The sequence below is a fragment of the Lissotriton vulgaris genome, chromosome 6 (genome assembly GCF_964263255.1).
Source record: "Lissotriton vulgaris chromosome 6, aLisVul1.2, whole genome shotgun sequence".
Taxonomy (NCBI): Eukaryota; Metazoa; Chordata; class Amphibia; order Caudata; family Salamandridae; genus Lissotriton; species Lissotriton vulgaris.
In genome coordinates this window covers 1,524,392,173-1,524,407,549 of record NC_141694.1, presented here as the reverse complement: position 1 = coordinate 1,524,407,549, position 15,377 = coordinate 1,524,392,173, and the positions used below count along the sequence as shown (strand labels likewise).

The window sequence follows — 15,377 nt, the reverse complement described above, 5'->3', positions numbered from 1 at the left end:
CTTGTTGGGAGACCCTGCCAGCCCTCCAGTGGATGATATGGTCTACCTTGCCAGGGCTGTTTGTGCCACTCTGTAATTCTATTTCGGTTTCTGTTTCCGCGCCCATAGCTATATTCTACCTGGTTCCAATGGTCTTCTTGTGGGTGCTGCCAGTTCGGGATGGAAATATATTGATGTGAATTCAAAGGAGGATAGAAGAAAGAAAGGTGTTGGGCGTCTATTCCACCCTTTTTCTCCAGTAAAGGCCATGAACAAATATGGTCCACGGTGGATGGGTCCCTGCAAGTTACTATAATGCAGTCTCCGTGAATCGACTTGGGTTCTGTACCTATCCATGTTACTCTACGTACTGTGGAGATCCCTCCAGAGTGATATGGTTCTAGTGGTCTATTTATACTTAGCCACTGCATGACTTTGTTCTTGAGTGACCAGGCGGTTTCAGTCATACCTTCGGTTAGTTCAGGTACGCCTGTGAGAATGATTGTATACGGAGTTGCTTCTGGTGGAAGGTGCACTGGGCGCCTAAATCTTGGTGTCTTTTTAGATACCAGCTGGGATTGTGTGCCCGTTGGTTTAGAGGGTGTAGGTGCCTGTTTATTTATAGTATGATTTGTGGTTGCGTTAACTACTGTTTTCCCAGTTTTCCCTGGTTTTACTGGACCTATACTGGGCGTGTGTTGGGACGATTCCGTGGTAGTTTTAGTCTTTTGTACACTAGAGGTTGTTTCATGCTGTTTTTGTATTGGGACATTATGATTTGGTTTTTGAGAGGGCAGGATAGTCGGGACGAGTTGTTTGGTAGCTACTGCTGGTTGTGGTTGGTGGGATAGTTTTGGGGGATGAGTGATGTTTCCTGTCCCTTGCTTGGCTAAGTGTGAATTTTTTGTGGTAGGGTAAGTTCGTGATAGGATTGCTAATTGAGCTTCCAAGTTCCTTATACTGATTTGTATAGGTTTTAACTGCTGAGAAAAAAGATCTTTGATTGAAGTTAGTATTTGTGTTGTAGTTTTACATACTTTACAGGGATTAGCCGTGTCCTCAATAAGAGTGGGAGGTAGTAAGAAATTGCTTTCTGTTGAAGAAGTTATCGTTGATTGTGTAGGTTGTGTTGTGTGTTTGGATCGATCCCTCCCAGATTCCCTCCTGAGTCCCGAAGGAGTGACAAAAGTTAGTACATTATCAGGTGGATTAGTGGTGCCTTGTTTGGGAATGGCTCCTTCCCTTACTCCTCGAAGGTGTTTATCTATAGTTGACTCTAATCTTTCGAGTGTTTGACAGGCTTCTAGGTCTGGAGTGGCCTCTAGATTGCCTGATAATAGCGAGTCAGACTCTGATTGAGTTACTGATAGGTCAACTGAGCTTGGTACTGTATGTATATCAGCAACAGTCGGAGGTAAGGGGAGGGAGGAATTAGTTAGGATTTGCTGGGCGGGAGAGGCTGCAGTTGCTAGAAGGCCCAGGGACGAGCGTTTAGCGTTCATAACTTCCAGAGATACTCTAGCTTCCAGTAGAGAGATACTGTGGTCAATTGCCTCGTTAGCCCGAGAAATAAATTGATCTATGGGGCCGGTGATTTGGGCTACAGCTGACAGAACTGATAGCGAGAGCCAAGGGGGGTGGCCCGGTCCGGTCTCTACCGGGCACTAACGTGCAACAACGGGCCCGCCCTTGGCCCGGGCTTCGCCCGGCGTCCCTCTCTCGTCCCGCGAGACGAGGCTGCTGTCAGATTTAAGCGCCGCCTGGCGCTTCTCCGGGAGGCATATACATATATATATTTAGATAGATTTACATATAAATATAGATATGGGTATAGGTATACATATAGAGAGAGATATATAATTATATGTAGCATGTATAGGTATAGACGTATATAGATATAGAGAACACTATCCAATCATAAAATACTTCCAGACACCCCTTTGCATTTAACAGTCACCTGAGGATTAAGTTAATGTTCATGGATCTCATTAGGAGTGACACATAAATTCCATTGGTCCCAGTAACAGGAGTTACCAGGCCCACTGGAATTACTGATTTAGTTTTTTTGCATGAAGATTTCAGCTGCTGAAAGCAACATGTCTGTGTTAAATACCACAGGAAAATAGGCTGGTACTGGTGTGGGAACAGGGGTGATTCTTAAATACTATTCCCCAAAATCTTGCATTCCCTGTTATTTCTCCACTTCCAAGTATGGTAGGACCCCCGAAGCTGATAATTGGGGTGCAAATAAAAATAATGATCAATCCTAGTAATGAACATCCATACCAATAATAATCACTCAGCCTCTGATCACAAGCCATCTTTACTTCTCGAGTGCAAGCTTAGGAATTGTACCCAGTGTGCAAACCCTACTTCTAATTTTCAGGCCCAAATGGTGACATTGCTCAAATTTCACAAAATGTTACTATTCTCAATGCTTGTAGAAGTCACAAGACATATCCTTTAATCAGCCAGATGTTCTTACACACCACATGGTGGTTTAGCATGATAAAATCAATTAGTCCTCAAGACAAGAAGAAGAAGAAAGGTATGCTTTATGAAAAGAGACAGCAATAACATGTACAGGTGATATAAAAGGGTGATGCCTACCTTTGGTGTTCTTGCATGTTTTCCGCACCTGGCATCTTTAACTAGACTTATATCAAGCAATTCTGTTTCCTGCAAAGAAAAACAATGACAAGCTCTGTAATTTGAACATCTGGTACATGTGCACACTGATGACAATATGATTCTTTGTTGCTGCTTTTTACCATGACAGCATGTTAATACTGTTAAAATAAAGATGCACCTGCGTCAAAGTGTAACAAGTCATGATCTGACAATGGATTTACGACAATCGTCTCTGTACATGCATCTATTAAAGTATTGGTCGCCCTGTCTGCCGGACAAATGTTTATATATATATATATATATATATATATATATATATATATATATATATATATATATATATATATATATATATATATATATATATATATATATATATATATATATATATATATTACCTACTGGCGATAGCCAGTAGGTATATATAGTTCGGATTTTTTCTCTATGGAACTTTTGAAAATTCTATGCCTAATAACTTTGGCGTTTGTGGACGGAATTGGCTGAAATTGTCAGGAAAATGGCACATTTTGTTTCTGGGCAGCTCCTAGAAATTTGGGGGGGGGTTCGTCAAGGGGGGGCCGAGAAAAAAGGGGGGTCCCAAAACGCGTTTTTCCTATGTTAATTTCCATAGGGCGGTTGGACTCACTTTTAGCCCGAACGGCTGAATGGATTTCCACGAAACTTGGCAAAATTGTAGGGACTGTTAGCCCGATGTGCCTTTGCTAGGTCTCAATATATGTGCTTCAGTGAATTTTGAGAAATTAACGTTTAAAACAAGATATATATCTGTAACAGCGCTCCGGGCAGCGCTCCGGTTCGCGTACTTTTCGCGTATCGGAACTTTGCGAAGCGAAGCTGATTGGCTCTCCGGTGTCTGTCAACATTCTAAACAGTCCGGTGCGGCCGCCATCTTGTCTCTCGGTAGGATCGAGAGACAAGAGGAGGCCAAAACAAAGGGGGAAATGAAGGAAAGGGGGCAAGGTAGACCCCTTCTGACCCCCTAGGATTGATGAGGGGATATTATAGAGCCACGCTGGGCCCCAAAAAAAAAAAAATTCCGATTTTTTCGCCGTAGAGACGCGTCTTGGTACGCGAACCGGGCAGCTAACCGGGCAGCTAACCGGGAAGCTAACCGGCAGTGTAACGGGAGTCTGAGGAGAAGCTGATTGGCTGTTATCATTGTAAACAGTCTGGAGCGGCCGCCATCTTGTCTCTCTGTGGGATCGAGAGACAAGAGGTGGAAAAAAAAAAGGTGTAAATGAATGAAAGGGGTAAGGCAAACCCCTCCTGAACCCCTAGGATTGATGAGGGGGCTATTAAAGTTCCCTGGGGGGTGAAAAAAAAAATTGCGATTTTTCGCGGTAAAGGTGCTTCCTGGTACGTTAACCGGGCAGCTAACCGGCAGCGTAACGGGAGTCCGACATATTGTGTTTTTTGAACATTTGTGATATGTGCACGTGTGGATTTTGTCTAATTAAGGTTAAAAAAATATATATATCTTTAAGCGTGTTCTGGCACGCTTACGTTTTGGGTTTGGTTTGCGCTGCAGAGACAATACGTCACGGTTATGCGATGCATCATTAGGCGTCTCACGGGCTACGTGATACGTCACTTAATAAAGAATATATTTTACAGCTATAGATATTAGCTTTTAAAAAACCAATGAAATTCACAGAAAAAACCATAGGTTATAGACCATATATAGTTAGGAATTTGCATTTACAAAACCTTGAAAATTCACTGAAAAAACCATAGGTTATAGACCATATATAGTTAGGGATTAGCATTTAAAAAACCTTATTTTATTTGCACAAAACCATTGAAATTCCATATATAGTTAGTTGCACTAACTATATATCGCGGACCCGCAATCCACTGCTAATGATGTCACATATTACATCATTCATGACATGGTCAGTGACATCACTGATGACATCACTGATGACATCTCAAATGACATCACTGATGACATCACTGATGACATCTCAAATGACATCACTGATGACATCACTGACATCTCATTTGACATTACTGATTACATCACTGATGATATCATTTATGTGATAATACATCTTCAGACTCTAATATAACCTTAGATACACTCAGTGTAAACAGGCACTCACAGACTGTCACACATCCATGGAGTTACCCACACACCTAGTCAGTCATGCAAAGAATCAATCACACCTCCATTTCCTCAACTATACAGTTATACACACCTTACTTATTCAAACATATACTAACACATATTTACTCTCTTATACAATCCTTGATACAAGTTCACAATGATTCATACAGCCACTCTCACATTCACTGGCTCTTATGTTCAGTTATTTATATATGTCAACTCTCACATGGAGTGTGTTTTACATATGTACTTACTTTGACATGTAGAACTGAGATATCCATTCACTCACCAATATACTCATGCACACAGTCAACTGTCCATACAGCTGTTTCTACATGCACTTTTGAACCCATACACCTAGGGAATCAACTGCTCACACATCTATGCACAGAGTTATACACCTCCCAGCCACCCACACACATACTCAGTCTCCCATACAAATACTTGGGCAACCATTCAATAACCCATATAGTTACTGATATAGCTACTGATTTAAACATGCAGCAGTTTACAGAAGAACATAAATAATGATTGCCAAATTAAGACACTTTAATCACTAACCCATGCACTCAGTGAGACACATTTAATCACTCACTCATACAGTCAGTCATGCACCTACTAAATCCTTCATCCAGACACTTATACATCCACTCATTCTCCAATATGTAAGACATATTTTAACTTAACAGAAACATACAGTCACTGGGTGTTGTCATCAGTGATGTCATTTGAGATGTCATCAGTGATGTCATCAGTGATGTCACTGACCATGTCATGAATGATGTAATATGTGACATCATTAGCAGTGGATTGCGGGTCCGCGATATATAGTTAGTGCAACTAACTATATATGGAATTTCAATGGTTTTGTGCAAATAAAATAAGGTTTTTTAAATGCTAATCCCTAACTATATATGGTCTATAACCTATGGTTTTTTCAGTGAATATATATATATATATATATACATCACCAACAGCACGCATTATCCACCGCTTTACACGGAATCACGGGCGCAGATCAGCTTGTAAGTTAGCATTATTTTATTTCTGCCACATCCGTCAAGACGCGTTTCGGCCGTCCAGGCAGCCTTGATCACCTCAAATATATATATGTATATATATTACCTACGTTATAGTTGGGAACTAGTTTCCATAGGAAATCTGCAACATTCTATTTGGAATAACTTTGGCGCCGGTTGATGAATCTTCGCAGAATTCTCCAAGAAGATGGCCAACTCCGCTTCGCTTCTTTCCTGAACGTTTCCGGGTGATTTGTGAAGTGGGGGTCGAGAAAAAAGGGGGGTCCCAAAACATGTTTTCCCCATGCAATCTTCTATAGGGACCTTTAAGACGGGCTAAAGCCCGAACTGCTGAACGTAATTACACCAAATTTGTCAAAAAGGTAGAGTTTGGTTCGCAGATTACGTTTTTTGTTAAATGGTGTAAATCCGTGCAGTAGTTCCTGAGAAAATCAAAAGTGAAATCATTGATTTATCTATGGACGAAGTACCGTACGCGTACCGTCCGAGGATTATACGCGTACCATTACGAGCACAAGCTGCATGCTAATTGGCTGTCAAACCAGGAAGTGTTGGCAGCCATTTTGTGTCTCGGTAGAACCGAGGCACAAGACAATTGAAAAACAAGTGCGTAAAAGGTGCAAAAGGGGAAGGGTAGAAACACCCTGACCCCCTAGGCCTGCTCAGGGGTCCCACAAAGACCCAAAGGCCCAAAAAAAAAGATTTATTTTTTTTAAAATCGCGGGATACGTGTAGGGTACAAGTATCCCGCAAAAAAAAACCCAGAAGCCTGATAAATTTGTAATTAGCCCCCAGGAGGCCAAATCCCGGGCGCAATGTGGATAATTACAATGGGGGCCCCTGAGCTTTAATGTTATGATTGCAGTGGGCTCATGGCCCTCCGGAGCCCTGGGCCCGACACCCCCCAGGGCTTCTTTTTTATTATAATAATGGGGGACCACCACCCCCGGGGCTTTAACATTATGTGTGTAGGGGGGCTCACTGCCCCCCGCAGCCCCGGGGACCACCACCCCCCGGGGCTTCTATTTTTTTTAAATATAAAATACCTGTGTGGGGAGGCTCAAGCCCCCCACACGCCCCGGGGCCCTACATTTTTTAATTACGTTACGGACCCCCCAGCCCCGGGGATAACCGTCCCCGGGGGTTTTAAATTTTGGGAGGGGGACCGCATGGCCGCCCTCCTGGAGTTTTGTGGTGGCCCTGGGGACCGCCACCCCCCAGGGCTGGCTCCTGCATTGTCCCGGGGTGCTTACCCCGGGACACTGTAGTTTGCTATGGTAGGGCCCTACCATAGCTAACTGCTTTGGTTTTTGGAAGAGAGAGCAGTAAACCTGCTCCCTCTTCCAAAAACCAAAGCCGATTGCTTTTCTACATGGGGAGCAGCATGTTAGCTGCTCCCCATGTAGAAAAGCAATGCCGGCTCCCGCAGGAGGCAGGGAGCCGGCAGGGACCATGGGGGGCTAGGGGACCCCCCACGGTGCCCATGGGGAGGGCCTGGCCAAGGGGGATGGGGTCCCCGGGGCCAGAAGTTGCCCGGGATGGGGGCCAAGAGGTTACTTAAAAAAAAATGAAATGGCCATGCCCCGGGTGATGGGGTCACCAGGGCGATTAAGGCCTCGGGAGGGGGGCCATGCGGCACCCTTCCTCTTTTTTTTAAATAAAAAAATAGGGGGCAGGCCCTGGGGTTGGGGTCCCCAGGGCCCAAAAAATTGAAAAATAAGGGGGGCTGCACAGTCCCCCTTCTTAAAAAAAAAAAAACATCGGGATCGAGGAGGCCACGCCCCCTCCCTGCACCACTCTGTAAATGCGCCGAGAGGTGTAATGAGGCCACGCCCCTTTTTACACCTCTCTGCAAGGTAGCCCCCTTGCATAGTGGAGGTTCTTGGTAGGCTAGTTGATCCCCAGGGACCCAATGCGCCACAGGGCGCATTTGCACAGTGGTGAAGGTACGGGGCAGGGCTTGGGGTGACGGATTGCAGAGAGGTGATGCATACCTCTTCCCTTTTTACATCTCTCTGCTACACACTCATGACATCACTGATGACATGGTTTTGTATGAGTGAAATGTCCAGCTAACTATAACATGTGTGAAACCTATGGTTTTTCAGTGAATTATATATATATATCACCAAAAACATCCTCCTGACGAAAGAGCAGAGGCCACGCAGGGGAATCTTGGAAGCACTTGTTATTAAAACTGCGGCAAATGCATTTCAGCCCTTACGGTCTTCTTCAGTGCCAAAGTGATAAGGAGGCTTATACATATATATATATCTATAATGTACATACATATATACATATATGCAGCTTTCTTCGCCTGTTAACGCTGGTATACCAAATGATGACGAAAGCAGACTCAGATTTGGTGCAATTTCTAGTTTATTTAGTGGACGCCCTGCACCACCGCCATGACGCGTTTCGGGCGAACCACAGCACCGAGATCACCCATATCGCAGCCACCGACGACATCAGGTCCCTGCTCGACAACGGAGAAACTGCTGCCCTCATCCTCCTGGACCTCTCAGCAGCCTTCGACACTGTATGCCACCGCACCCTGATACAGCGCCTCAGCAACACTGGAATCCAAGGAGCGGCCCTGGAGTGGATCATCTCGTTTCTCGACGGAAGAACCCAGAGAGTCCGCCTCCCCCGTTCCGTTCCTCGGCCACCGAAGTCATCTGCGGCGTTCCGCAAGGATCCTCACGCAGCACCATCCTCTTCAACGTCTACATGAGCCCTCTCGCAGCCATCGCACACCAAAACAACCTCAACATCATCTCCTACGCCAACGACACCCAGCTGATCCTCGCCCTCACCAACGACCCCGCCTACGCCAAAGCCAACCTCCATGAAGGAATGAAAGATGTCGCGGAATGGATGAAGATCAGCCGTCTGAAACTGAACTCAGACAAGATGGAAGTCCTCATCCTCGGACCATCTCCCTCCGCCTGGGACGACTCCTGCTGGCCCCCTGCCCTGGGCACCGCACCCGAGCCAACGGACCACGCACGCAACCTGGGCTTCATCCTGGACTCCTCCCTCACGATGATCTTCTGATGGATCCTCACCGAAACCAGGAAGACGGTCACCCAGGCCCTCGTCACCAGCCGTCTGGACCACGGGAACACCCTATACGCTGGGACCACAGCCAAACTCCAGAAAAGACTCCAGCGCATTCAGAACGCCTCAGCACGACTCATCCTGGACATCCCTCGCCACAGCCACATCTCTGCCCACCTGAAAGACCTGCACTGGCTCCCCGTCAACAAGAGGATCACGTTCAGACTCCTCACCCACGCACACAAAGCTCTCCCCGACACGGCCCGAAGTACCTCAACAGCCGACTCACATTCTACACACCCACCCGCCAGCTCCGCTCCACCAGCCTCGCCCTCGCCTCCGTCCCACGAATCCGCAAATTTATTTTATTTTATTTTATGTAGTTTGTAGAGCGCGCAGCTACCCCCGAAGGGGTGTCCCGGCGCTAAAATCCAGAGTTACCAAGGGAAAGGGGGAGTAAAACAGGGGGAGCAGTGGAGAGACTAAAGTCCGGAAAAGAGCCAGGTTTTAAGTTTGGCTCGGAAAATGGATTCAGAGGGGCAGAATCTCAGCTCAATTGGAAGGGAGTTCCACAATTTGGCAGCAATGACACTGAACCCTCTGCCACCAGTTCTAGATAATCTAAAACGGGACGAGATCAGGAGGCGGAGGTCATTAGATCTCAGGGATCTGGTGGAGCGGGAAATCGAGACCCGTTTTTTCAGATAAGTAGGTCCACAGTCGTTGACGGCTCGATAGGTGAGGGTGAGGACCTTGAACTGAATGCGGCTAGCCACTGGAAGCCAATGGAGTTCCCTCCGATAAGCAGAAACAGATTGACGGTACGGGATATTACCGATCAGTCTGGCTGCAGCATTCTGGACAATCTGCAGCCGGCCTATCAGGTACTGGGGGGCACCAGCATAGAGGCTATTGGCATAGTCCAAGTGGGACGTGATGAGGGCTTGGGTGACTGTACGGCGGGAATCCGGGGGGAGATAGGGAAGGATTTTTCTTATCATGCGCAGTTTCATAAAGCAGGCGGAGGTGACTTTATTTACCTGGGTTTTGCATGACAGGGAGTCGTCAAATTGGAAACCGAGATTCCGAGCCGAGTGAACGGGGGACGGGGCGGGATCGAGCGCCGTGGGCCACCACCAAGAGGAGGGGATGGAGGTTTTCTGATTAAAAAACAGAACCTCCGTTTTATCTGCATTCAATCTGAGGTGGTTCGCGGTCATCCAGACACTGATGTTGTTAAGGCATTGGCGAAAATTGACGAATGCGGAGTCCGAGTGGTCCCTGAAGGAGAACACCAACTGTGTGTCGTCAGCGTAAGAGACCACCCTGACTCCGTAGGACTCCACAACGTCGGCCAAGGGGGCAAGATAGACATTGAAGAACAGGGGGCTGAGGGCGGAGCCTTGCGGCACCCCACATGACAGAGGCTTTTTCTCAGACTTGAAGGGACGCAGCAGTACCCTTTGACTTCTGGATGAGAGGAAGGACTCGATCCAGCTGAAGGCAGTGCCACCAATGCCTATCTGCTTAAGTCGGTCAAGGAGGATGGGGTGAGAGACCGTATCGAATGCTGCGGACAGGTCGAGGAGAACCAGCATGGCCTCCTCGCCCCTGTCCACGCATTCTCGAATTGTTTCGGATACTTCCAGCAGAGCCGTCTCAGTGCTGAATCCGGCTCTGAATCCGGATTGTGATCCATGCAGCAGAGAATGGTTTTCTAGGTATTCCGTGAGTTGTAGCTGCACGGCTTTTTCCAGAACTTTGGCGGGTTTAGGAAGAAGGGAAATGGGACGATAATTAGCAAAAACAGTGGGATCTGCGTCTGTTTTCTTTAAAATAGGGATCACCAAGGCCTCCTTCCAGGTGGTGGGGAAGAAGCCATGGTGAAGGGAGGCATTCCAGATGGAGAGGAAGGGGCAGGCGAGTGAAGGCGCCAGTTCTCCCATGATTTTAGCGGGGACAGGATCAGAGGGGGCACCAGATTTGCAGTGAATAAGTAGCCTGATAGCCTCGTCCTGGTTAAGTTTGTTAAATGAAAGAAAGGACGGTGACTCTGGGGGACAAGTGGGGGAAGGCAAGGTGACAGGCCCTGTGGGGAAGGAGTCACAGAGTTTATTGATCTTTTCAAGAAAGTAGTCTGAGAGTCCCTCGCAAAGAGCCTGGCTCGCTGTATTCTGGGGGGCCCTGGCCGGAGGGTTAATAAAGTCTTTAACAATGCTAAAGAGCGTTTTAGATGAATTTTTAGCTTTATTAATTTGAGAGGCAAAGTGGTCTTTCATCGCGCTTTTTTTTTGTTTAAGGAATTTTTTTAGGGCCGTTCTATATAGAAGTTTGGCTTCGAGGTCGTAGTTTAATCTCCACTTGCGTTCGAGAGCCTTGCATCTGCTTTTCTCCTCCTGGAGGGAGGTGGAAAACCAGGGAGCCGCGGGTCGCGACCTTGAGGAGGTGATGATTTTCTGGGGGGCGATAGACTCAATCGCTTCAACGAGGGTAGCATTCAACCTAGAGACATTTTCATCAATGTCCGAGGAGAGGTACTCCGACTGAAAATGGAATATCGGGTCCAAGGTGGCGCATGTAACCTTGTGCCATTTTCTTCCCAGCTCCTTCCTGGGGGCCATAGGGGCAGATTTTCGTCCTAGGGTGAGAGAGAATGGAATGAGGTAATGATCAGTCCAAGTAAGAGGGAGGGGCGGGAGGACAGAGATAAGTGGAAAATTGGCGAATATGAGGTACAGAGTGTGGCCAGCCACATGAGTGGGACCTACAACTAATTGCTTGAGATTGAAGCTATCCATAGTTTCCAACAGGTTGGTTGCCTTCACACAGAGCGGGTTGTCTATGTGGAGGTTAAAATCGCCCAGGACAATGAAGTATTGGTGTTTAAGAGATAAGTCAGCCAGTTGTTGGATGAGGGCAGTGAGGGAGGGGGAGGTGACGGGGGGGGGATTATAGACTAGCGTGCCAGCCAGGATAACTGCCGCGGAGTCGGAAATGGAGAAGTACATGGCTTCAATTGTACCAATGTTAATGAGTTTGGTAAAGGTCAGCTGGAAGAGGGATTTAAAAATGACGGCTAAATCACCGTCGAAAGAAGATCCTTCTCCTACCTGGCAGCCAAGACATGGAACTCCCTCCCCACCCACCTACGGCTGACCCTGGACCATCTCTCCTACAGGAAACAACTCCAGACCTGGTTGTTCGAGCATTAGCGACCCCCCCCCCCCTCAGCGCCTTGAGACCCTAACGGGTGAGTAGCGCGCTATACAAATTCTGTTGATACAAATTCTGTTGATTGAGTGTCCTTGATCACATGACGCGCATGTGGAGTGCTTCCCAATATTTAAAGTAACAGTGCATGTACGTGTTTTATCACAAGGCATAAACATAGAAGAAATCTGCAATCAGTTCGCTGAAAACCCATTTAGTAACCCCTAAATAATGAATATAAAAACAGCGATAAATAAATGTTATCAGCCACATTATAGCATTAAAAGCAGTACATATAGTAAAAACATTTAAAACAAATATTATATGTTTCAAACATTGTAAAAACAAAGGTTAATATCAAGCAAAGATTTTCCTAAAGTTAGAAAAAGAACCTTGCTAAGAGCAGTCTCTACACGCAATTTGATTGATGGTTTCATGAACATCATACAGTAATCAACAATTGTTCAATTCTAAACGTTGCACTGATATCAAATTGTCAGAGATATATATTTTTTTACAAACCATGTATACATTTCATATCAGGTCGGAATGTACGAGTGTGTAAAATAGCAAAAGGGAAGTGTAAACAGCATTGTCTCAAGCCAAATCCTGCCCAAGTGGGCCTTGATTGCAAATCTTTCCATGAGTAATTTTGCCTAAAGTGCATGCTAAACAATGCTAATATTCACCTATAGTACTCACAGCCGTGACTTACTAAAGTGCAAATGTGCAAAATCTTGGAAAGCTATAAAAACAATTATCATGGACGCAGCGGCTAAATGGATCTAAGATCTTACTTAAAATCTCATTTAAAAGAAAATGGAATCAATCATAGACATGTATAAACATCCTCACTCGATTTCAAGCACTGGAGTATCCTGCTATCCAATTCTAAAATGTACCTAGTCTCAAGTTTTCACAGCATAGTTTCCCGGTTGCCGCCTTGCTTCTGGGAAAGGATCGTATCTATGACTTACTGTCATGATACTCCTTAAAATGTCAAGCAACCGGGTACGTAATATCAATGTTTGTAATTGCTCTCAACTGTTGAAGTACTCGTTTATGCACCTGCAATTTGGTGCTCCCTTCATACTGCAGGTTGCACGAGCACTCCAGCATGTAAATTGCGTATTCAGTTTTACAATTGAGACTTTTACTGATTGGTACTGAATTGGGTTTAAATGGTGTAGTATAGCTTGTTCTATTATCCCCATATTTGAACTCTTTGCATGTTTTACAGCGTGTAAATCCATTTCTGGGACTCCACCACGTTTTGGCCACCACCACTTCCGGACTACTTTTTACTAAGGAATTGCTCATCGACTAAGCCTTCCTAAAAGTTCTGCAAGGGGATATAGTGGTCTGGTTGCTCAAATGGAGTCACTCCTTAACAATGCCCAGTTTTTATTAATGATCATAGGTTTGGCTTTGTGTTGCAGGCTGTTAGAATCAATCTTGTGGATGGCTCATTTGGTATGCTAACTGGTTTGTTGCAAGTTAAAAGTGCTTGGTATTGATCGAAATTGGCAGTCTTATTAATGAATATCTCAAGCTTTTTTTCAGGATGGCCCCTGTCCAGTAACCTATCCTTGCTCTGCAATTGTGCCATCCTGCACTTACTATCATTGCTTCATACTCTGCGAATGCGAAGCATCTGCCCGTAGGGGATGCTGTTAATCAGATTGGCAGGATGATGACTCGTAGCATGTAAACCATGTTACTCGCAGTTACTTTCCTATGTAACCTAGTTTCCACCTTGTTGTCAACGATATAGACTTCTACATCTAAAAAACACATGTTCTTTCTGCTCATTTGTGCTGTAAAACCAAGATTTAAGTTATTACAATTGATACACTCCACACATTTCGGAGCACTTTCATCTGTCCCCCTCCAGATCATAAAAATGTCATTGATAAAATCTGTACCAACATAAAATCTGGTTTGCTAAAATCTCTTCGTATTAAATCTTAAGGACCTGTTCCTCCCAGTACCCCATGTGCAGACAGGCATAACTGGGAGAAAAACAGGCCACCATGGCTACACCTCTGATTTGATTAAAAATCTGGGTATTGAATAAAAAGAAATTATTTTCGATAGAGGTTAAAATCATGGTGGATAACATTCTGTTGGGAATGTGCATGACATCAGACATAGAATTCAGGTAGCATTCTGCTGCTTTGATACCATCACGGTGATTGATACTTTTATATAGTGTTGTATCGTTCAGAGATATCAATAAATAGTCTTCTTCCCACTTTACTTCACTCAGGTTTCTCAAAAAGTCTCCTGTGTCCTGTATATAAGAGGGGATACTTTTAACATGGTTTTGCAGGAAGAAGCCCACGTACCGCGACGTATTTTCCAGTAAACCCTCGCAGGCCGATATAATGGGCCTGTCTACAGGTTTTGATGTGGACTTGTGGACTTGCGGGATAAAATAGATTGTTGGAATTTATGGGTGGTAATTCTTTGAAAATTTAAATTCATCATTAGAAAGTAAACCTGCTGATTTCCATGCCACCAGTTTGTTATAGAATTCATTGTGTGCTGTAGTCACCGATTGCATATTGCTTCGTTTATAACAATCCCTGTCATTTAGTTGATTGAGTTCTTCCTCCAAGTACATTTCATATGGCCACAGCACGATATTGCCCCTTTATCAGACTGGCGAATTATGATCTTTTTTTCTGCTTGAAGTTTTTTCACCAGTCTGTGGTGATCATTATTCTGTTTATTAAATTTCCTTGCTGAGTGTGTTGATTTATAATAGATTTCAATTTCATTGTGACCTTCTCATTAAATAGATCCAAATTGTCTCTCAGCATGATTGGGCAAAATGTTTATTTGGGCTTAAATGGGGTACGCACAGTTCTTTTTATTTCTGGTTCGTCATAATGGGGTAATTGTGCAATTGTGGTACTTTCAGCATGTAATTCCTCCAGATCCCTAAGTAAAATTACATCCTGTGTTGATAATTCATTGGAGTTATCTGTGGCTGATAATTGTACGTCAGCTTGATTTTCTTTGGTACCCCCTCACATTGTGTGGTATTTTGTCAAGGTGCATATATGTGAAGTTATACATAGTAAAACTTTAAGTATAGAAACATATCTTCTCTGTATTTGTGTCCTCGATATTCTTGACACCATATTTTGGTTCACAATATTTCTGTTTCCGATATTCTGTCTAAATAACCACCCGGCCCTCAACTAAATGTGCTTTGCAAAATACAATACCTTGCTGCCTCCCAGTGCGGCTCTGTCATATTGAAAGGTCAATGGGCTGTCACTATGACGGAGTAAATACTGATAAATAGCATACTGTAAAGT

At 44.9% G+C, this 15,377-nt stretch overlaps 1 protein-coding gene across 3 annotated transcripts in view; it reads right to left on the bottom strand.

Annotated features, from left to right (window-relative positions):
- The window catches only part of PLCB1 (phospholipase C beta 1), a 2,298,721-nt gene that overhangs the window by 1,763,424 nt on the left and 519,920 nt on the right, over nucleotides 1–15,377 (bottom strand). For all 3 annotated transcript variants that reach the window (XM_086927697.1, XM_086927698.1, XM_086927696.1), the window contains exon 3: nucleotides 2,590–2,658. In XM_086927697.1, coding sequence (XP_086783823.1) covers nucleotides 2,590–2,658 — 69 coding nt within the window. The remainder of the gene's footprint in view (nucleotides 1–2,589; nucleotides 2,659–15,377) is intronic.